A 22239-nucleotide genomic window follows, 5' to 3' on the forward strand; every position below is an offset into this window, starting at 1 on the left:
TATACAATATGAAGTTGTGTTGTGCACAATGTAGCGCTTAACAAAATTATAAATGACCTAGTTAGTGCATCATCATACAATAATTAACCCAAAACACCTTAAGTGTGAAGATTCATAGAAATATATAAAAATAAAATTACAATTCCAAAAAATATAAATAAATTGAAAGTCTCTATGTAAAATGTTGATCCAATCCAAACGTGAAATAAGGGTCACCATCCACCTTCTTAAAATGAGGCTAGCATGCAGACACCCTGTGATATTCCCGTCACCTTTCGAAATAAAGGCTTACCGGATAATATGGATCCAAACGAATATATATTCGAAGGATCATGCAAGCTTGTACACTCAGAAGGCGAGATTACAGATGTAAATTGTCCAGGGAAGTAACAAGTCAGACTCCTCATACAGATGCCCCAACTAGTTGTTAAATCCTCATCGGTACACTCCAACTCAAAATGTTGAACTCATACAAAGGAAAATAAGGAACCACAATAGTGTAAATCCGTTTAAAAGAAAAAATTTAATAAAAAAGTAATGAACTCACATGTAACCAAAGAAATCAAGCGCTTATTCCATAAAAACAGTGCTACAGCAGTAGTCCCGACGCGTTTCGTCCTCTACAGACGTCATCTGGGGTAGCACTCCACTGTAGCATCCTCACTTTTATAGCAAACAATCAATTTGGGCGAAAATTCCATCTGCCTGTGTCACCACGTATCACTTCCGGTTTAAGATGGCGCCCGGCGTGCGTTCCACGCCTCATTGTAATGCTACAGCATGAATTAGCAAGCAAACCATGCCATAACATGTATGAAATAGACCAATAAGTAAAACATAGATTGGCCCAAACATTAGAAATATACCAAACGTTAAAATTAACCAAACATTAGAATTTATTCCCCTTTGTTATACCGTTAATAGCATTTCCGGGTCATGACTGAACAACTAAGGGGCGTGGATATGGTTCCAATCGTTATCATACGCGGCCCCTCATGCCGACGGAGCCACCCCCACTACAGGAAAATACTCACATAGTGGGCGTATCGTATATAGGGAACTCTGATGCTTCCGTCATGCGTCCCACTGGACACCGGAGATGATGTATTTTCTTTACATCACTTCCTGGTGTCGGATACATTCTGGCCGGAGGTGACGTATTTTTGTTTACGTCACTTCCGATGTTTGATGCTTTCGGATTGGAGGTGACGTGTTTCCTCTCACGCCGCCTCTGACGTCGGACGCATCTGCAATGCTGGCGCTTCCGGTACGCGGTGCGTTCCAGCGCCGCTAGACGGAAGCATCAGAGTTCCCTATATACGATACGCCCACTATGTGAGTATTTTCCTGTAGTGGGGGTGGCTCCGTCGGCATGAGGGGCCGCGTATGATAACGATTGGAACCATATCCACGCCCCTTAGTTGTTCAGTCATGACCCGGAAATGCTATTAACGGTATAACAAAGGGGAATAAATTCTAATGTTTGGTTAATTTTAACGTTTGGTATATTTCTAATGTTTGGGCCAATCTATGTTTTACTTATTGGTCTATTTCATACATGTTATGGCATGGTTTGCTTGCTAATTCATGCTGTAGCATTACAATGAGGCGTGGAACGCACGCCGGGCGCCATCTTAAACCGGAAGTGATACGTGGTGACACAGGCAGATGGAATTTTCGCCCAAATTGATTGTTTGCTATAAAAGTGAGGATGCTACAGTGGAGTGCTACCCCAGATGACGTCTGTAGAGGACGAAACGCGTCGGGACTACTGCTGTAGCACTGTTTTTATGGAATAAGCGCTTGATTTCTTTGGTTACATGTGAGTTCATTACTTTTTTATTAAATTTTTTCTTTTAAACGGATTTACACTATTGTGGTTCCTTATTTTCCTTTGTATGAGTTCAACATTTTGAGTTGGAGTGTACCGATGAGGATTTAACAACTAGTTGGGGCATCTGTATGAGGAGTCTGACTTGTTACTTCCCTGGACAATTTACATCTGTAATCTCGCCTTCTGAGTGTACAAGCTTGCATGATCCTTCGAATATATATTCGTTTGGATCCATATTATCCGGTAAGCCTTTATTTCGAAAGGTGACGGGAATATCACAGGGTGTCTGCATGCTAGCCTCATTTTAAGAAGGTGGATGGTGACCCTTATTTCACGTTTGGATTGGATCAACATTTTACATAGAGACTTTCAATTTATTTATATTTTTTGGAATTGTAATTTTATTTTTATATATTTCTATGAATCTTCACACTTAAGGTGTTTTGGGTTAATTATTGTATGATGATGCACTAACTAGGTCATTTATAATTTTGTTAAGCGCTACACTATGATTTGATATTTGTTAATTATTCACTGTTTTATCCTTGTGATTGTGTTAGCAGCTTTTTTCTGTTTTTGGATAGCGCAGTGTCACAGGGAACGTTTTTTTGTTTATATGTTGTGCACAATGGCCTGAGATTTTATTGCTGTCAGTGTCCCTGCTGGGTAGATTTACCCTCACTAATCAGTAACAATGTGTATATAGTTTAAATGCAATTACTTTTTTCTTTTAAAAACTTCCTGTGGTTATTATTTCTAACATTTCCATTTTTTTTTATTATTATTATTTTTATTAACTTTTTCTGCACTTCGGAGCTAAAAAAAAGTGCCTGGGCTATATTGCTGAAAGGATCCCATGTCTGACAATGGAGAAAACCAGGAGTGAAATAGATGGGAAGATCTTAAACCTTGCCTTGGAAATTATCTATCTGCTAACCGGAGAGGTGAGGAGGATTCTGGGAGGTCACATGACATCACTCTTATCTCTATTAATAAAACACAGACCTGACCGAAGAGGTGAGGAGGATTCTGGGAAGTCACATGACATCACTCTTATCTCTATTAATAAAACAGAGCAGGATCCGACCAGCCAGGTACACTCACAGTTTGAAGAGAAGAGGATGAGGCAATGCTCCGCCAGACTGACAGCGTCTGTAAAAGGGTTATGCCTAACCTAAGATGGCTGCTAGAGTCACATGGGACGGCAGCATCCAATAGCATAGTTCCCCAGCGACTCAAGATGAACTTTTTCCTCTTGACTGCTTTCTCCAACAACAGTGCCGTTGCGGGAGAGCGCTATCTGTCATGAAGAAAGTAGACTGTACCTGCCTACAAGCAGGGGCTCCCTGAGACCAGAAAGTTGTTTCAATGGTTTCTCTGTGTTAGAAAGGGTGAGTGTAGAACAAGCGATATGTTTGTAGAGAAAATCACAATTCTGGTGATTAGCCCCTCACCCCTGGGCAGAACATAGGTACGGGTCCTCTTTAATAACAGGAGCGCTCTAATGGCCAAAGTGGAGTGAAGGATTCTGAGAATGGGATATCATCACTCTTTGCTGAAAATGATTACATTGATACACTAATGTGTAATTATTTATATTCTAATATGCAGGATTACAAACTGGTGAAGACATATGATGATCAAGTGACACCCATTGGCCAACCTGATGTCGGAGAACGATATACTGACATTGAGGACCTCATCAGGGTGCCTCCTGCTCACTGCCTAATGCCTAACAAGAAGATTCTAGAAGTCACCTACCAAATCATCGAGTTACTGACAGAGGAGGTGAGTGGTGCCGGGAAATCCGGGACATTATGCATAACAGATGTAAAGGTTGTGTCTGGATGGTGACTGTATCATTGTGTGTGTCAGGTCCCCATAAGGTGTCAGGATGTCACTGTCTATTTCTCCATGGAGGAGTGGGAGTATATAGAAGGACACAAGGATCTCTACAAGGATGTCTTGATGGAGACCTGGCCACCCTTCACATTACCAGGTAAGAGGAGACCTTCATTTCATTTCTTGTAAAGGAGAGAAGAGTATAGAGGATCCACCTAGATACACACATCCTCTGATGTAAAGACATAGAAACAATGTATTCAGTCAGTGTGTGTGTTTCCTACAGATGGATCCAGTAACAGAAATCCCCCAGAGAGATGTCCCCGTCCTCTGTATTCCCGGGACCCCACACAGGAACATCAGGAGATCCCTCAGGAGGATCAGGTAGATGGGATTAAAGGTCTTTCTCAACAGTGAGACTGAGCAGAAAATGTGCTATGTTATAGGGAACATCTAGTCCCTAATCAGTACCTTAAAAAAACTTGCCTTGTTGTGTGGAATTCCTCCTAAAAAAGAGCAGTGCACTTCTGGTCTGTGAGTGTACCTGGGCACTCCTCCACCCACACTCTCATAGCTGTATATCTGCAGTGCGAGATCTAAGCCCTTGTACACACGGTCGTACATTCCGACAACAAGATTATGTCCGAAACTGGTGTTGCATACACACGGCCTAGAGGCAATTCAGTTCGCATTGTGCGCTATACAAGTATTTCATTCATTCATTCATTCACACGGTCGGACAAAGTTGTCGGAAAATCCAATAGTTCGGAACATGATGACGTTCGTTCGTTATGACGGGACTACGTTCAGGCTAGTAGCCAAGAGCTTTGGTCTAGGAATTTGACCTGAGCATGCGTGGCACTTTGCCTGATCGGAATTCTCTACAAACGATCGGACAAAGTCCGATCGGATCATGTTGTCGGAAAATTTTATAGCCCAGCTCTAAAATTTTGTCGGTCGGACATTCCGACAGAAACAGTCTGATGGAGCCCACACACGGTCGGATTATCCGACAACACGGTCCGATCGGACATTTTCCGTCTGAATGTCCGACCGTGTGTACAAGGGCTAAGACAGCTCTAGAGGCTGCTGCCTCTAAATATGGAGCAAGATTTGATTATATTACTCCTGTGCTGATCACTGTTCTTGCTAAAAACTTTGACATGAGGAAGCAAAGCCATGACTCTACTAAGATGGCTACCTCCACAGAGAGACAAGGCATGGTAAAGCTGGCCATAGATGGCTATAGAATTTCAAATGAATATTCTTAGAAAAATTTGCACAAAAATTTCTCAGAACATTTGTTTGTCATTCAAAAGATTTTGATTTAGTTTAACATATAATTGTGGAATAAATGGTCTGCACCAAACGAAAACCACATACACTGTTAGCCCTTGTACACACGGTCGGACATTCCGACAACAAAATCCGTCAGATTTTTTCTGATGGATTTTGTCCGAAACTGGTGTTGCATACACACGGTCGGACAAAGTTGTCGGAAAATCCGATTGTTCGGAACGTGATGGCGTTAGTTCGTTACGACGGAACTACGTTCGGGCTAGTAGCCAATAGCTTTGGTCTCCTAATTTGATCTGAGCATGTGTGGCACTTTGTCCGATCGGAATTCTCTACAAACGATCAGACAAAGTCCGATCATGTTGTCAGAAAATTTTATATCCAGCTCTCAAACTTTGTTGGTCGGCCATTCCGACGGAAAAAGTCAGATGGAGCCCACACACTGTCGGATTATCCGACAACATGGTCCGATCGGACATTTTCTGTCGGAATTTCTGACTGTGTGTACAAGGGCTAAGAAGTTTGTTCGTTCGTTCAAAATTCATTATCCTGCTCCTTTAAATTTTTTTGTTACTGCCATTGAAATTTAACGTTGGCTTGACTTTAATCCACAAATTATTTGAAAAATGAACAAACTTTCTTAGAACCTTCTTTTCCCAAGAATGTTTGTTCAAAATTATACCCACCTACGGTCAGCTTAAGTCAGCTATGACGAAAAGATCAGATGCAGGGAGAACACTGGAAATACTGGTGACTAGTCTTTCCCCTACATTTGTCCTTTTTATGAGCTCAGCTTCCATAGTACAAGCCCTCTTTAACCGCTTGCCGACCGCCAGCAGTATATTCACTGCTAGTGGGCGGCATCCCTGAGCACCGCTACATACCCATACATTGCAGTGTACTTCCTGTTGTAGAGGTGAGCATGCACATGCCCCCTGCTAACCTGTGATTGGACACAACACTAGTTTGTCAGCTGGTTAAAGCCAATCACTTTGGCTGTATACCTATTGATTAGCTGTGGCTAATAGCACAGATCTGTGTGTTTGTAAATGCAGGTCATGGCTGGATTTATCCCCGCCATTCAGAACTGAAAGCAAACAGAGAGACTCAGCCAGATCTGTAAGTAAAAGCCCTCTTCATCTTTAAGTATGTAACCCCTTGACTGCCCTCCTGATCGCTCCTGTCACCCAGCCAGGGACATTAGTACAATTTTACCACTGATCACTAGCAACCTGTCAGTGTCCTTCCCAGTCAGTGTCAGTTAGTGCCAGATTGCCACACTATCGCAGTCACACTATAATTCGCTGATCACCACCATTACTAGTATAGTGCCTGTACAGATCAGTAGTATCTTGATCATGATCAGAACTATACTAGTGTCCCTAATAGTATAGTTCCCACCTAAATTTATGAAGCAATTTGATTTTTTAGATATGTTTTATGGCAGAAAGTAAAAAATATTGTTGTTTTTTTCTACATTTTTGGTCTTTTTTTGCTTATATAATAGAAAATAACAACATATCAACTCCAAGGGTACAGGCACTAAAGGGGATGTAACAACAAATAAAAATGTCTGAGGTGCTACAGACTTCCCTGCGGCTAGAGGGAAAGAATTCATCAAGGATGGTGAAAAGCAATATAAGCCAACAGAAAATCAGAAAAACAGAAATTACAATTTTTTATTTTTTTTTGTATTACAAATCAACAAAAAAAAAATCCTCCCTAGAAGTCCAGCACTAGGGGGTGCATGTGTATGAAAAAGAGAATTTCAGCAGTTCCAGAATAGTCAATGATAATGACTTGACAAAGGGCACAGCGTTGCATGACCGAGCAAGTTGCACAGTGCTGAATAGCAGAAAATGCTCTGGCCGTGAAAGGGTGAACCCTTCCAGAGGTCGAGTGGTTAAACCAGTCTGATTGGCCAACTTGGCAGACATGTTTAATGTGAATGGGCACCCTTAGATGGTCTAATGTGTCAATTACATTTTTTTCTGTCTATTAGGCCGAAAATCACCTAAACATTAAAGTGGAAATAAAAGAAGAAGCAGAGGAGCTGTATGTGAGGGATGATGAGCAATGTAAGGAGGAGGAAGTTCCTCCAGAGATCAGCATAGGTGAGTAATAAACACCAAATCTAAAAAGGGTTCCATATTCCCCTTGATCTTTTTTTAATTCCTTTATTTTAATAGAAAGTGTGTTTAACAATTACCACCTATAGCAGAGATACATACTAAGAATCAGACAGAAAGATCAAACATGGTCATGAGATGAGGTAAACAGATGATATCAGATACCCGGCTTTACACAGTAAATAGAGCATATGAAGAAAACACGATGTAGAGATAAAATCGGTATGTGAAGCCGGGGAGGCATCCTAACAAATACTTGTGCGACCTAGAACTGATAATAACGTATGCAAAGCTATACAATACAATAACATTTTTTTAAAGTTTTAACAGTTATTTGGGAGGCAAAGCAACCCAAAGGCCAGGTAGGCCCAAGCATGGGACACATAAAATAAGTAATGCACATCAGGATATTCACAATATCTGATCAAAACAGCCCATGACTGGGTAAGAGTAATGGGGAAGGGGTGTGTACTGGGGGGGGAAAGGGAGAGGTAGAGGGTCTGACAACCCTAAGCCCCTGTACACACGGTTGGAGATTTCGACAACCAAATCCGTCGGATTTTGTCCGTCGGATTGTGTCCAAAACTGTTGCATACACACGGTCGGACAAAGTTGTCGAAAAATCCGATTTTTCAGAACACGATGACGTAATTTCGTTACGATGGGACTACATTCAGGCTAGTAGCCAATAGCTTTGATGTAGGAATTTGATCTGAGCTTGCGTGGCACTTGGTCCGATCAAAATTCTCTACACATGATCGGAGTATGTCCGACCGGCCCAGTTGGTCGGGAAATATTTCCAACAAGTTGGAAAATTGGGTCCGACGGATATTCGACGGAATCATTCCGATGCATACCACACACAGTCGGATTATCCGACAACACGGTCCGATAGGACACATTCTGACGGATTCTCCGACCGTGTGTACAAGGGTTAAGAGTGGGAAAGGGAGTGGCAAAGGGAGGAGAAGAGAAGTGGAAGCATAGTGGAGTATAGGGGCAGATAGCAGAAAGTAGGAGAAGAGTAGAGTAAAGAAGGGTAGCGCTCCCCCGACTGGGGAGCGGGACGAGCCCAATGGGTCAGCCAGACTGTGCAGTCTCACGGAGATAAGCATCCATGTATATAAAGTGTTGCCAAGGTCTCCAGGTCCCCCAGAAGACCTCCTCCCTGTTGTTCAAGGTGGCGGTGAGATCCTCCATGTCTCTTAGTTCGTTCACTTTAGAAAACCACAGGGACTTTGTCGGCGGGTTTTCCGATCTCCAACAGAGGGGGATGCATGCCTTGGCAGCATTCAGTAGCTGGATGGTGAGAGAGGCCTTGTATTTCCTGATGGGTCGTTCTGAAAGGTGAAGCAGGCAGGGCGCAGGGTTCCCCTCCAGAGAGACACCAGTCAGGTGTTTGAGCATGCGAGTCACCTCAAGCCAGAAAGGGGAGAGTTTGGGACAGGCCCAAAAACTCCTCGATCTTTTGCCATTAAATCTAATGCTCTTTACATACGGTCGGATTTTCCGACTGGAAATGTATGATGTGAGCTTGTTTTCGGAAAGTCCGACCTCGTGTATGCTCCATCGAACATTTGCTATCGGACTTTCCGCCAACAAATGTTTGCTAGCAGGTTCTCAAGTTTTCCGTCAACAAAACTTTGTTGTCGGAAAGTCCAATGGTGGGTACACAAGTCCATCACACAAAAGTTCATACATGCTTGGAATCAGGCAGAAGGAGCCGCACTGGCTATTGAACTTCCTTTTTCTCGGCTCGTCATATGTCTTGTACATCACCGCGTTCCCATGTTCGTAATTGTTGGCCAACATTTGTGTGTATGCAAGACAAGTTTGAGCCAACAACCTACGAACAAAAATCCATGGTTTTGTTGGCGGAAAGTCTGATCGTGTGTATGGGGCATAATGGTGAGATCTCTACACTGTGTCTGCACACCCACTGTGTTCATTATAAGAGGCTCCCACCACCCCTGCTGGATTTTGATTTTCTAAATATGGTTAATGTAACAGGAGGAACTGAAACACACAAATGTGGACAGGAACACTCAAAACCCCGATAAGGACAGGAACAGAGTCAAGAATAAAGCATGTAGGCTTCGGGGCTGGGGAAGACCCAAGTGGTAGGCACCCAAAGGGAAGAAACATAACACACAGTGGTTGAGAATCCAGAATATATTGTTAACCGTTCCTGAAACAACAGCTGAATCACTTCAACAGTAATAACTAAGCAGCAGAAGTAATAAGTAAGAAAGATAGTGGTGCGCTGTACGTCGGAGGAGTATGCCTATCGGTAAGGGCAATATACTGAATCCACAGTTAGGATTCAGTATATTGCCTTTACCGATAGGCATACTCCTCCGACGTACAGCGCACCACTATCTTTCTTACTTATTATTCCTCTGGGTTCAGACATTTCCCTCCCAGTGTGTGCAGCAGTACATTATCTCCCTTTCGTTGCCCTGACTTGGCGCAGGAATAATTTCCTTCACTAAGCAGCAGGAGTGGAACTCATGGCAGTTGAGTGTAAAACCGAGGCCATTGGCACCTGGCACTAGGGTTGCCACCTGTCCAGGATTCACCCGGACAGTTCGGGTTTGGAATCATGTGTCCGGGTTTCAGACTGCCTGAAACCCGGACACATTATTTAGACTGGACTATGGCTTCCCAGCAGGGTTGCTGGCTGCAGTTGTCTAAGCTGAGAGTGTCTATTACACTCTCTTTCATGCTGCCCAAAGCCAGAACTAACAATCCCCCCACATATAGACTGGGAGAGGAGAGAGGGCTTGATCTGCACCTCTTCCTCCCAGCTCTACCCCTCTGGGTCTGCCCACACTTCTCAGAAAAGGAAAGTGTGGGTTGGAAATTTGAAGTTCAGCAGCCTCAGATACACCTGGATGAGAGGTGCTGACTGCCAAGGGGTGAGTGAGCTCACCATCCATCCCTGTCTGTGACTGAAGTCTCCTCCTTCTATCTCCTGCCTCTGAGTGGGTACACTAAGGTAAATCGGGGTTCTCAGAGCACCCCTTATATCAGAACTCCCTTTTACACCTGAGGCCACAGTGTTCCCCCTTCAATCAGAGTCTGCTCCATACATCAGAGTTCTCAGTGTCCCCCCTTAAATCAGGGTTCCCAGAGGATCCCTTATGTCAGATTCCCCAGAGTTATCCCTTACATTAGAGGCTGCAGAGTCCCCCCTTACAGTGAAAGGAAACTCTACAAGTTCAGATATAAAAGGGGGAACTCTGTGGACTCTGATGTAACTTCATATGATTAGAAATGTTATTTAATAGCAAAATATATGTATAGTTTATTCTACAAAAGAAAAAAAAAGAATGCCCATAAAGTGTTCGGGTTTGGCTTGAAGAAAAGGTGGCAACCCTACCTGGCACTGAGGCAAAAGGCAGGCATATTCAGTAAACTGAATGGTGGAAAAGCCTCCAAACTGTCTGCGCCTATCCCTATGCTGTCCCTCCTGCTCTGGAACCTGTCCCTGTGTTAGGTTCACTCTCCCTGACAAGCGGGTTTCTTGTCCCTATCCTCAACACACACGCAATGCATGCCACCTGGGCCAGGGCTTTTTGTAAGCTCTGCCCTCACTAAATATGACAACAGGGGTCACCCAGGTGGCAGCGTCTAAACAGGCAGCAGCCCACCCAATGACACGTAAGAGGCCTAAGAGGAATGGGTCTTCCTCCTGTCCTGCACTTTCCCTGCAAGGTGGATGCAACAGCGCTACATGTGTAGGGAGGTCAACCTGTACCTGCCTACAAGCAGGGAGATCTCACCGTTGGAGTAAAAACCAAGACATGTAAGAAGCCAGGGGCTGTCTCAGCCCACCAAGCATCACCTATTCCCTAAAATATCACTTTTAGGTGGACTGGCCCTTTAAGACAATAGCCTTTGATTGCAGTCCCAGTAGAATATGAACATAGTAAAGGCAGTCCATGGGTCTAAATCTGTGACAATGATTGGGTTCTGTTTTCCTTATAGTCTTCTCAAATAAAGAGGGAGGACTTCAATTATGTCAGCTAAGCTCCTGTATAGAGGTAGTTGTCTACAGAGCGCGCCCCTTTAAGCACAAATCACTTTCTAAAATTAGCAGAGAGAAGGATGGAATCTGCACACCAAGCTCTGGCTGTGGGTAAGAATATCACTTCTGGGCGGACTGCAACCTTAACTCTTGCAAGCCATACATTACATGCTGCTGCTTTGAAATTCACACATACAGCCAGAGGGCAGTGAAACCAAGTGGTCGAGTTCAGTGGCGGCTTGTGCTCCAATTTTTTTTTTGGGGGGGGGGTGCAAACAGAGCCCCAACCAACTATAAGGAAAACAGAACCCAATCTGGCTTTACACACACAGAAGAGTCCACACGGGGGAGCGACCATATCCATGCGCCGAATGCGGCAAAAGCTTTACCTGCAAATCACATCTTGTTTACCACCAGAGGGTTCACACGTCCGAAAAACCGTTCACCTGTTCCGAATGTGGAAAGTGTCTCTCGCGCCTGTCAACCTTTATCGCCCACCAGAGACTTCACACAGGGGAGAAGCCTTACCGCTGCTCTGAGTGTGGGAAAGGATTTACCGACAAAGCGTACCTTGCCGACCATGAGAAAATTCACGCCGCCGGCAAGCCGTTTCCCTGTACTGAATGTGGGAAGTCTTTCATGCAAAGGTCCAACCTCGTTCATCATCAAAGAACGCACACAGGTGAGAGGCCATTCATGTGTTCTGAGTGTGGTAAGAGTTTTACCCAGATGGGAAGTCTGACATCTCATCAGAGGACACACACTGGAGAAAAACCATACCCATGTGCTAAGTGTGGGAAATGTTTTTCCCAGAAGACGTCCCTGATCAAACACGAGCAGATTCACCTGGGGGAAAAGCCGTACATATGTCCTGAGTGTGGGAAGTGGTTCGCTGACAAATCGTACCTTGACGTACATCGCAAGATCCACAATCGATCCTTTACGTGCTCTGAGTGCGGCAAAGGCTTTCCCCAGAAGTCAGATCTGATTAGACACGAGAAAGTCCACACAGCTGAAACCATGTTTGTCTGTTCTAAGTGTGGGATAAGGTTCTCAAAGAAGTCTTCCCTCACCTTACATCTCAACTGCCACAAAAGACTAGAGGCACTTGAAAGTGGAAACTGATTTCTGTTTGTGCAAACACAGGCATGTTTAATAAAGGTTTCAGTTTTTGAATGGAGATTACGTTTTTTTTGTCATGGTTTGGTTTATTTTCCACATGACACTGGGCAGGTAGTTTAACCCTTTTGCTGTTTTGAAATTTTTTGCACATATTTAAAAATGATTTTAGGCCTGACAATTTCTTTTAACCCCTAAAACATGTATTTTCTGAAATCAGGCACTCAAGTCAAGAGCCCTGGTACCCAACCTGCGGCTAATGTTTGGTACATGTGCGGCTCCCGGACCTCAGCAGTAGTGGGAACCAGAGGCGTAACTAGAACCTTCAGGCCCCCAGTGCAAGGAATTGTGAAGAGCCCTCCTAGCCCCCAACCGGGGCCCTTCCCACTGATCCCGGGGTCCTTTACTCCCATTGTGGGACCCTTTATTACGGTCCCACAGCGGGCCACCTTCCTGCCATCTTGGAGTTTAATATGCCTCAGCTATGAATGAATTGAAGAAAAAAGTCAGCTCTATTCATTAAAATAAGGAAGGGTCGTCTTTCCCGCTCTCCATCCTGACAGATCCCCCGGTGGGAGGTGGGAGGAGGAAACTCAGCAGTGCTGCAGTGGACAAGGAGGACAGGCATAGAGAGGCGGTGGGAGCGGCACGTGGTGGAGCCGATGCCCTCCATTTCTTTCCTGCCACTGTGGGAGGGATCACTAAATGCCACTGCCACCCTCCTGTCCAGGCATAAAGGGGGGCCACACAGGCCCCTTGGAGTAGTGGTCCAGGTCACAATGGTGACCCTTGCGACTCCTGTATGTACGTCCCTGGTGGGAACATTAATTAAGGTAATAGCATTGATCACTACTAGCCTCATGTAACATGTTGATATTGTTTTCTGCAGCATATCCCCAGCCAAAAACCTTGCCTGTCCACACTCTGACCCTCATTGCCTCTATTAGGTCTGCAGTTTCCGACAGTCCTCTCAAGCATTACACATATTGAACATTATGTGTTGCCCTTTGGCATAGCTCCCAACTGTCCCTGATTTTGAGGGATTGTCCCTCATTTTGAACAAAGTCCCTCTTTCCTCCTCATTTTGGTCTGATCTATATAGTTGTACATAAAATGCACTTTTTGTCTTTCAAAAAGTGTATCCCGGTGCTAAACCTTTCATCCAATTTCTAAATTTCTGCACTTGTACATTTCAAAAGCCAATATAAAGGAATAGTATTGGTAAAAAATGCACTTGTGGGTTTTTGTATAATTCTCCTTTAAGGAGGCACGGCAGGGGGGGTGTGTCCTATGCCTACATACATTTGCTAATAGGTGTCCCTCATTCCCATCTCAAAAAGTTGGGAAGTATGCCTTTGGTGATGTCAGGCGGCCCCCTTTAGCTCATAAGTTGACTATCACTGCCCAAGAGAAAAAAAAAGTGGTATTTCCAATTCTTTATGTTAGACAATATTAGCGCAAATGTTTATGAAATAAAAACTTTTAGTTAAAAAAATAATAATTATAGGACACACAAATGCAAAATATTACACAATTTTTTGGAGAGAATAAAAAAAGATAAGGTTGCGCCGAGTAAATAGATACCCTATTGGGTATTGTCAAGCATTAAAATTGTTGTCAAATGGCAACAAACTTCAGTACCCTTTATTTTTCCATAGGTGATACTTTAAGACACCCTACAGGTCATCAGTTTATTCAGCATTCTCTTTGCTTTGTTTAGGATGTATTGCAGGTATGACATATCCCAGCGAAACCAACAAGTGAACCAGAAAGATGTGATCAGCAATCACTTCCAGTTCATGTGCATACATATATTGTGGAAGTGACTGGTGCAGACATTACATCTGGTGTGCAGCGTGGAGCAGTAGGAAGGTGAGCGAAGTCTGGATTGGAGCAGAGCAACTGACAGATGGCACACGTGGTGTGCAACATGCAAAGGCTATAGCAGACGCTATATGGGGCTGCACAGTGGTGTAGTGGTTAGCACTCTCACCTAGCAGTAAGAAGGGTCACTGGTTGGATCTGCCTGGAGTTTGCATGTTCTCCCTGTGCCTGCATGGGTTTCCTCCGGGTACTCCAGTTTCCTCCCACACTCCAAAGATATGCAGGTAGGTTAATTGGCTTCTGTCCAAAAAATTGGCCCTAGTATATGAATGGGAACCTTGGATTGTGGGCTCCTTGAGGGTGAGGACAGATGTGAGCGTGCAATGTACAGGGATAGGGACAGTTGTAGACACTCACTCAGGTTGAACTGGATGGACTGGTGTCTTTATTCAACCTTACTAACTATGCAACTATGAGAAGGTGAGTGAGGACTAAAGAGAGAGGACTGAGTGTCAGAGGATCAGCAGAGCTGGGGGACAGGAGCAGAATAAATTAGCAGATGTCAGACGTGGTGAGCAGCGTGGGAGCAATATTGAGGGAGGTAACATGGACAGGAAATAGAGGAGAATTGGCAAACCAGGGATCAGCAGAGCTTTGGGTTACTACTTAGCAGGGGAGTAGCAAAGCTTTGGGTACTACTGAGTGGGGCATCAGCAGAGCTGGGAGTAGTACTGAGCAGGGGATCTGCTGAACGAGGGTACTAATAAGGCTGGGAAGCTGCTGAACAAGGGTACTACTGATCCGGAGTTCCACTGGGCCCCTTTAAGGCAAATAGAAACTCAACACACCCAGGGCATTTGCCAAGCTTCATTACAGCTTCAAAAAAGACTCACAGAAGCCTCAAAAACACAACAAAAAAGCATGTTAAAATAATAGGCGCATGTGTGTTAAAGATGAACCAAGTGTAAACAAGCCCAAAGCGTTCCTGATGAAGCTTTAACTCGTGCTTCATATCACTCAGGTGTGAGTGCGGCCTACAGGATGGAACAATATAGAATAGTGCTTACAGTACTCCACGGTCCATTGATCTTCTGCCCGGCAGGATTGGGTAGTGACAACCAGTCCTCTGAATTCCATGTTAGTCCACCCCCTAAACACAACCAGCAATTCTTCAGCCTGGGGGAGTTTACCAATCAATAAATATTCTAGGTATGGGCTCTAGGTTTAACTGATTCATTCCATCAATCAGGGTTGATGGATATAGTTTTGAAAGCCAGTAGGATAACCTTGAATGGTTTCTCCATTGTGTGAACAGCACTGTAGCAAATAGGAGAGAGGGGTGTGTATGGACAGCCAGTGAGGCGCAGCAATGCAGGAAGTGCAGAAGAACATTTAGGGTGGTCCCAGAAGATTACCTCAATTTTGCATCACAATTCTTGACTCAATTGCACCACCACTATGTGGCAAATTAAGGAATTGATATAAGCCCCCTTCACACATGTCCGGGAAATCCTAAGCTTCTCCCTATAAGCATATCATATATAATGCCGGGAAAGTGCGCTTGTTTATCTCTCCAAGTAACACAAACAGATGCTGGTATCACTTCGAGCTCAGTATAATCCTGAAGAGAAATGGCCAGGTTGCCTTTATTTATACTAAACACATGGATAACAAAAGAGTGTGGTGGCTTCAGAATCAGCCAATCAGACACTTGTATTCATTCAAAAGAACCAAAAACACACATGTATATATTCGAATAGAAATGCAGTAGTGAAGTGTGCAAATGGTTGTGCGCAGAACCATGTGGCAAGCACATGGTTCTGAACACAATTGTGTGCACATTCCCACTGCTACCAATGATGCGAGCCATACTCTATTATGGCCCAGTGGGGCATAATTTTGTATGGTTATACTATGGTTCCCATGTACGCAGATCTGCTTAAATGCAATTGCCATGGCCCTGCAGGAGTTCCTTGGTGAGGCATAAACAAACATCCTTAAAAGAGAAAACAGATCTGCCGTGTCCACGGGAAGCTTTCCGCATCAAATAATCTTCTGCTAGCGTCTGTATGTGCGAATACCCTCACATGAGCATATTACAGCAAAACAGACACTGGGGGGCATCTGACAACATACATTCAAAAAAATTTCCAGAACACAGCACACAGGATAAGAGTTGAGGCTGTCAATCAGCTGGAGGTCCCTCCCCTGTCACCATTTTTCACTTGGTGTCAGGAAATCTTGTGAGTACAGTGGCAGACAAATGTAAAACTTAGTGCTCCTAATTGAGACAAGTATACACTATAGAGCAATATACACACAAAGCAGCACCGCTCTAACTGTGACCTGTAGTACCTCTACCCCGGGTGCTCAGGTTCAGACAACCTCCCACTCGTCACCAACACAGGATAAAGATATATAGAGAGAACCCGCACTCTGGAATCCATCCGATTTCTTTATTTAATTGTCACCAAATACAAGGTAACTGCTAACATGTTTCAACAAAGAACCTTGCTCACAGCATAGTTACCTACATGAACAACACCAATATATATATACAAAATTACTAAAACTACTCCGATTCATTAATCAGTATAGTAAACTATAGATGAGAATCACTATTGTAAAGAGACTCTCTGGGAGTAGAAATCTTTTTTGCACAGATTTATTAACACACTTGAACACTAACACAATGTACATGAAGAAAATATCAACCACTTGCCGACCAGCCGCTATACTTTTACTGCGGCAGGTTGGCTCTCCTGTGCAAACCAATGTACCTGTACGTTGGTCCGTGCATGTAAGATTGCGAGCGTGCGGCCGCTGCAAGCCGGGAGAGCGTGCCCGCAGGTCCAGTAGGCTCGATGTCGGCCGGCCGCCTGCGATTGTTATGCAGAGGCAGAACGGGGATCCCCGTTCTGCCAGACGACATGACAGAGATCTACTATTCTAGTGGTCAGGAACAGTGATCTCTGTCATGTCCCAGTGAGCCCATTCCCCTACAGTTAGAACACACCTAGGGAACAAAGTTAATCCCTTGATCGCCCCTTAGTATTAACCCCTTCCCTGCCAGTGCCATTTACACATTGATCAGTACATTTTTATAGCACTGATCAATGTAATAATGCCATTGATCCCCAAAAAGTGTAATCTGGGGTCAGATATTTCTGCCGCAATGTCGCAGTCCTGCTAAAAATCGCAGATCTTTGCCATTACCAGTAAATAAAATAAATAAAAGTCCATAAATCTATCCCGTAGTTTGTAGACGCAATAACTTTTGCACAAACCAATCAATATATGCTTATTGAGATTTTTTTACCAAAAATATATATTGGCCTAAATTTATGAAGACATTTTTTTTTTTGGATATGCATTATAGCTCTTTTTTTATTTTTATTTTTTTTTATTCTTTTTTTTTTTTTTGCCAACTCAGTAAAACCAATGATCTTCGAGGAAAACCAAGTCCTCACACCCGCTGCTTGCTCAGGTTACCTCTCATCTCTTTACATCATGGTGGCAATTTTTTTTTTTTTTTCATGCATATATTTATATATTTATCTATAATATGCTCGATCCATGCAACTTTCATAACTTAAACCCTTCCACGTTTATCTAGTCAATATCTCCCCTACTCAATGCTCACCCCTACCCTCCATTAATTCCCCCCCCCCCCCACCTCCCCTACCCTTCCTAGTAGATCATTATTCAACTTAACATTTATGCATGTCTATACCCGTTTAAATCTGTACCCGTAATCCTTCTGAGGTACTCCAACTCCCTTTAAATTCCTGCCAGCTTTTCCATTTCTCCAGCGTAAATTTATTACTCCTACCCCCCCCCCCGAGCTATCCTCTAAGCATTCCAACATATAAATCCTTTCTACGGCATCCACCCACTCCCATATCGTAGGCGCTTCCGGCTCTTGCCATTTTTTTGGAATTAATCTTTTCCCGGCATTTAATAAGTGTGGGGTCAAGGACATCTTATACTGCTTTACGCTGCCCTCTGTGGCATGGAACAGAACAACCCAGGGGTCTGCACTTACTTCAGCATTAGTTATGGTTTTAATATGCGATAGGATCTGGTTCCAGTAGTTTTTAATCTTCGAACACCCCCACCAAATGTGAGCCATGGTACCTATTTCCCCACATCCACGCCAACATTCCCCTGACGTGTCTGCCTGAAATTTGCTCTTTCTATCTAGGGTGTAATACCACCTCGACAAACATTTATAGCTCATCTCAGCGGTTTTGGCATCGATGGCTGAGCTATGGGCCAATTTAAATATTTTGCCTAACATTACCTTATCCTTTTGTGAACCTAGTTCCCTTTCCCATTTTTTGACGAATGGAGGTATCCCCAGTTCCCCGGCCGATAACAGCAACTTGTACCACCTAGAAACTATCCCCTTGGAATTCTTAGATATAACTAGATGTTCCAATGTAGTCAGTTCGTCAGCCGCCCTAATCGGTTGCGGTAACTTCTTAATGAAGCGGGAAAGCTGGCAGTACCTCCACTCGTCAATCACCATTATATCTATTTTTTGTTTTAATTCGTGAAACGGTGCTATATTACCTTCCTTCATTACATCTTTAAGCTGTGCTTCCTTCTTTAGCCAGTTGCCCCCTATCTCCGTGCAACCTGGCAAGAAATATTTATTGTCCTTAAGTGCCATGAGGGGTGAATTATATTTTCCATTAACGTGCTTGTATACCATATCCCATATTCGAAAAGTGTTACGTGTTAAATTATTTCCTATCCCTAATTTCTGCCTCTTATGTGGGGGGTTCCATATTTGTTTTCCTAATTGTGCTCCACAACTTTCGTGTTCAAGTTTTACCCATTTTTTTTCTATATTATCCCTTTTGGTCCATTCGCTCACCCTAGACAGGGCCACCGCTTTATAGTACATCTGGATGTCTGGGATCGCCAGCCCACCTCTATCTTTTGGTTGTCTCAAGCTTGCAAATGCTATTCTGGATTTTTTATGCTTCCATATAAATTTGTTTAAAACTGATTTAAGTCTAACCAAATATGAATTAGGTAGCGCTATCGGTAACATCTGAAATCGGTACAAGATTTTTGGAAATATTATCATCTTCATGATGTTTATTCGCCCCAGCCAGGATATCGAGCCTTTACTGCATCTCTTACATTCCTCCTTAATTTCATTTAGTAATGGTATGTAATTAGTGCGATAAAGTCTCTTCTCAGAATTAGCCAATTTTATACCCAGGTATTTGATCTCCTTTCTCCACGGAAAGCACCAATCCTGTTGAATTATTTGCGCCTCTCTCTTCTTGGTATTTATATTTAAAATTTCGGATTTTGAGCGATTTATTTTAAAGTTTGATACTTCTCCGTATTTTTCTAATATCCTTATTAAATTAGGGACAGACCGTTTGGGGTTGCAAATATAAAATATTATATCGTCGGCGAAGGCTGATAATTTATGTTCCTCCTTCCCAGTTTTTACCCCTATTATATCAGGACTATCTCGAATTGATGCGAGGAGGGGTTCCATTGACATCACGAACAGGAGGGGCGACAGGGGGCATCCCTGTCTTGTCCCCCGTTCTAGTTCAAATTTAGCAGACTCCTGTCCATTTACTTTTACTCGCGCAGTGGGTTGGTTATATAAGACTCTCACCCTCTGTATTGTTTTCGGGCCTATTCCCATCTTAACCATTGTTTGAAACATAAACCCCCAGTCCACTCTGTCGAACGCCTTTTGTGCGTCCGTCGACAGAAGCAGACTGGGGGTTTCCCTCCGTTGCATCTGTTGGATCAGCAATAGGGTTCTTAAACCGTTGTCTCTCCCTTCCCGTCCTGGCACGAACCCCACCTGGTCTGGGTGGACCAGGCTTTTCAACAGGACCCTTAATCGCTCCGCTAAAATCTTTGCATATAGTTACGTGTCTGTATTAAGTAGCGAGATGGGCCTATAGCTGGTGCATTGGGCTGGATCTTTCCCTTCTTTGTAAATTAATGTGATTGTGGCCGATAGGCCCTCCTTACTCATGCTAAATTTTTCTCCCAACCCATTAAAATAATGGCATAATTTTGGTGTCAAAATTTCTCTATATATTTTATAATAGAGTGTTGTGAACCCGTCCGGTCCAGGAGATTTTCCCGCGGCTGATTTTGTCAAAGCCTTGTTTATTTCTTCGACCGAGATTGGTCGGTCAAGGGTCTCCCTTTCTAGCGTACTAATTTTGGGTAATCTGATGTTTTTTAGGAAAGCAGAGATGTTCTTCTCACAAACTTCGCCTTGTACCTTTTGCTCTCTATCTGAATAAGTCTCTTCAAAATATTTCCTAAAGGTTTCCGCGATTACTTTAGTTGGAAATACCATATTACCATTTTTGTTCATTATTTTGCCGATAAAATTTTTTGTTTTTTCTTTTTGCACTATTTTAGCTAGATATTTACCCGTTTTATCCCCCCAGAGGTAGCGTTCACGGGCTCTGCTGTTAAATACCCTCCTGGTTTCTTGTTCTAGAAGGTCTTTTAGTTCCTCACGGGTATTAACTAGTTTTCTGTATATTATGTCTCTTTGGGGCTGACTTTTTTTATGCTCTTGTTCTAAATTATAAATCTCCTCCGTTAATCTTTTAATTTTCATGGCTCTCGTTTTTTTTTTTTTGACCCTACTGCAATCAATATTCCTCTTATATAAGCTTTGTGTGCTTCCCACACTATTTGACCTGAGGTTTCCGGGATATCATTTAGTGCAAAGTAGTGTTCGATTTCTTTACCAATCCTGACTCTGTCCTCTTCATCATATAACAGGTTTTCATTAATCCGCCATGTCGAAGATCTTATCTTATTACTTAAATTGTTGATTTTAATCTTAACGGGAGCATGATCTGAGAGGGTAGTTGCTTCAATTCTAGCTTCGACCATCTGATCTAATAGCCCGTGGTCTATAAAAATATAGTCAATACGGGAGTATGTCGCGTGTACCGGGGAGTAGAACGAATAATCTCGACTTTTTGGGTTCATAACTCGCCACGCATCTACCAGCTGGCCAGTAAATAATTTTTGCTGAATATTTCTTAGCTGATCATTTCTCATCCTTTGTATCCCGGATGAGCTATCTACTCCCGGATTGAGGCAAAAATTAATATCCCCTAACAATATCACATATCCCTTCTTAAAGTTGGTTAACTTGATTAATATCGTCTTTAAAAACCCAATAGGGTTTGTATTAGGGGCATAGATGTTCACTATTGTGCAATCCATCTCCTCCAGTGTACCCTTCAGGAACAGGAACCTCCCTTCCACGTCACTCATCCTATCTTCTAATTGAAATTTCATTTTTTTTTAAAAGCCTATCGCCACCCCTCTACTCCTTGTGGAGATTGTATCACTGTAATACCAACTGGGGAAGTTTTTCGAATATAGTCTAATATTTGATGTCAGGGAGATATGTGTCTCCTGAAGAGCCACCACATCTGCCTCATATCGCTTTAGCTCTGCCAAGATCTTGTGCCTCTTGGTTGGGGTGTTCAGTCCCTTTACGTTGTATGTTAAAAAATTTATACCGTTCATTTAACCACTAACTTCCTAATTCCCTGACACCTCTCTTCTCCTACTTGGGTAATAATATTACATTTTTCAAATGATCTACTTTTCCTCCCTATCCCTCGTCCCTTCTTCCACAATACCCTCCCCTTCGCCCTTCTACCCCTCCCGTACCCCCCCTCCCTCCCCTCCACCCTTTCCCCCCCCCCCCCTCCTGTGGCCTAAACTCGGCCCTTGTCTGGTAGATGGTCGTATATACCCTTACCATCTCCCAGACAACTTGTTCTGAGGGTCTGATGCTCCTTGACCCACGCCTCCTCTCTCCTCTCCTATTTGGGCAGGAGAGAGGGCACATCCCCTACATCCCCCACCCTCCTTCCGCCATCTCTACTTGCCAGATTTCTTTCCCCTCTTCCCCCCTGTTCCCCCCCAGCAGGGTTTTATATCACGTTCCTCCCATCTATGATAGACCCATCCTCTCTCATGCCCAGCCTGGTAGTTCCGGAATACCCAAATCCAATCTCTTGCAAAAATCTGCCAGGTCTTCCGGATATCTCAGCTTCGCTGTTTGACCATTTCTAAAGCCCATCAAACATGCAGGGAAGCCCCAACTATACTTCACGTTTCGCGCACTCATC

At 43.5% G+C, this 22239-nt stretch overlaps 2 protein-coding genes across 2 annotated transcripts in view; both read left to right on the forward strand.

The window, feature by feature from the left end:
* Window positions 1-12311, forward strand: part of LOC143957199 (uncharacterized) — a 220478-nt gene extending 208167 nt beyond the window's left edge. The window contains exon 28 of the mRNA XM_077467346.1: window positions 11438-12311. Within this exon, the coding sequence (XP_077323472.1) occupies window positions 11438-12256 (819 nt within the window). The 3' untranslated portion in view covers window positions 12257-12311. The remainder of the gene's footprint in view (window positions 1-11437) is intronic.
* Window positions 2278-7115, forward strand: LOC143957148 (oocyte zinc finger protein XlCOF29-like). The gene is made up of 5 exons (XM_077467303.1): window positions 2278-2778; window positions 3446-3622; window positions 3710-3833; window positions 3963-4060; window positions 6975-7115. Exons 1-5 carry the CDS (start codon window positions 2701-2703, stop codon window positions 7092-7094), a joined length of 597 nt encoding a protein of 198 aa, XP_077323429.1. The 5' UTR covers window positions 2278-2700; the 3' UTR covers window positions 7095-7115.
* Window positions 12312-22239: the final 9928 nt, after the last annotated feature.

The sequence above is a fragment of the Lithobates pipiens genome, unplaced genomic scaffold (assembly GCF_037356315.1).
Source record: "Lithobates pipiens isolate NorthernLeopardFrog02 unplaced genomic scaffold, aLitPip1_a1.2 Scaffold_51, whole genome shotgun sequence".
Lineage (NCBI taxonomy): Eukaryota > Metazoa > Chordata > Amphibia > Anura > Ranidae > Lithobates > Lithobates pipiens.

Coding starts and splice junctions, on each gene's coding strand:
- LOC143957148 (XM_077467303.1), top strand. CDS start 2,701: ATGGAGAAAACCAGGAGTGAAATAGATGGGAAGATCTTAAACCTTGCC. Junction 3,834..3,962: donor GCCACCCTTCACATTACCAG/GTAAGAGGAGAC, acceptor TGTTTCCTACAG/ATGGATCCAGTAACAGAAAT. Junction 4,061..6,974: donor AGATCCCTCAGGAGGATCAG/GTAGATGGGATT, acceptor TCTGTCTATTAG/GCCGAAAATCACCTAAACAT.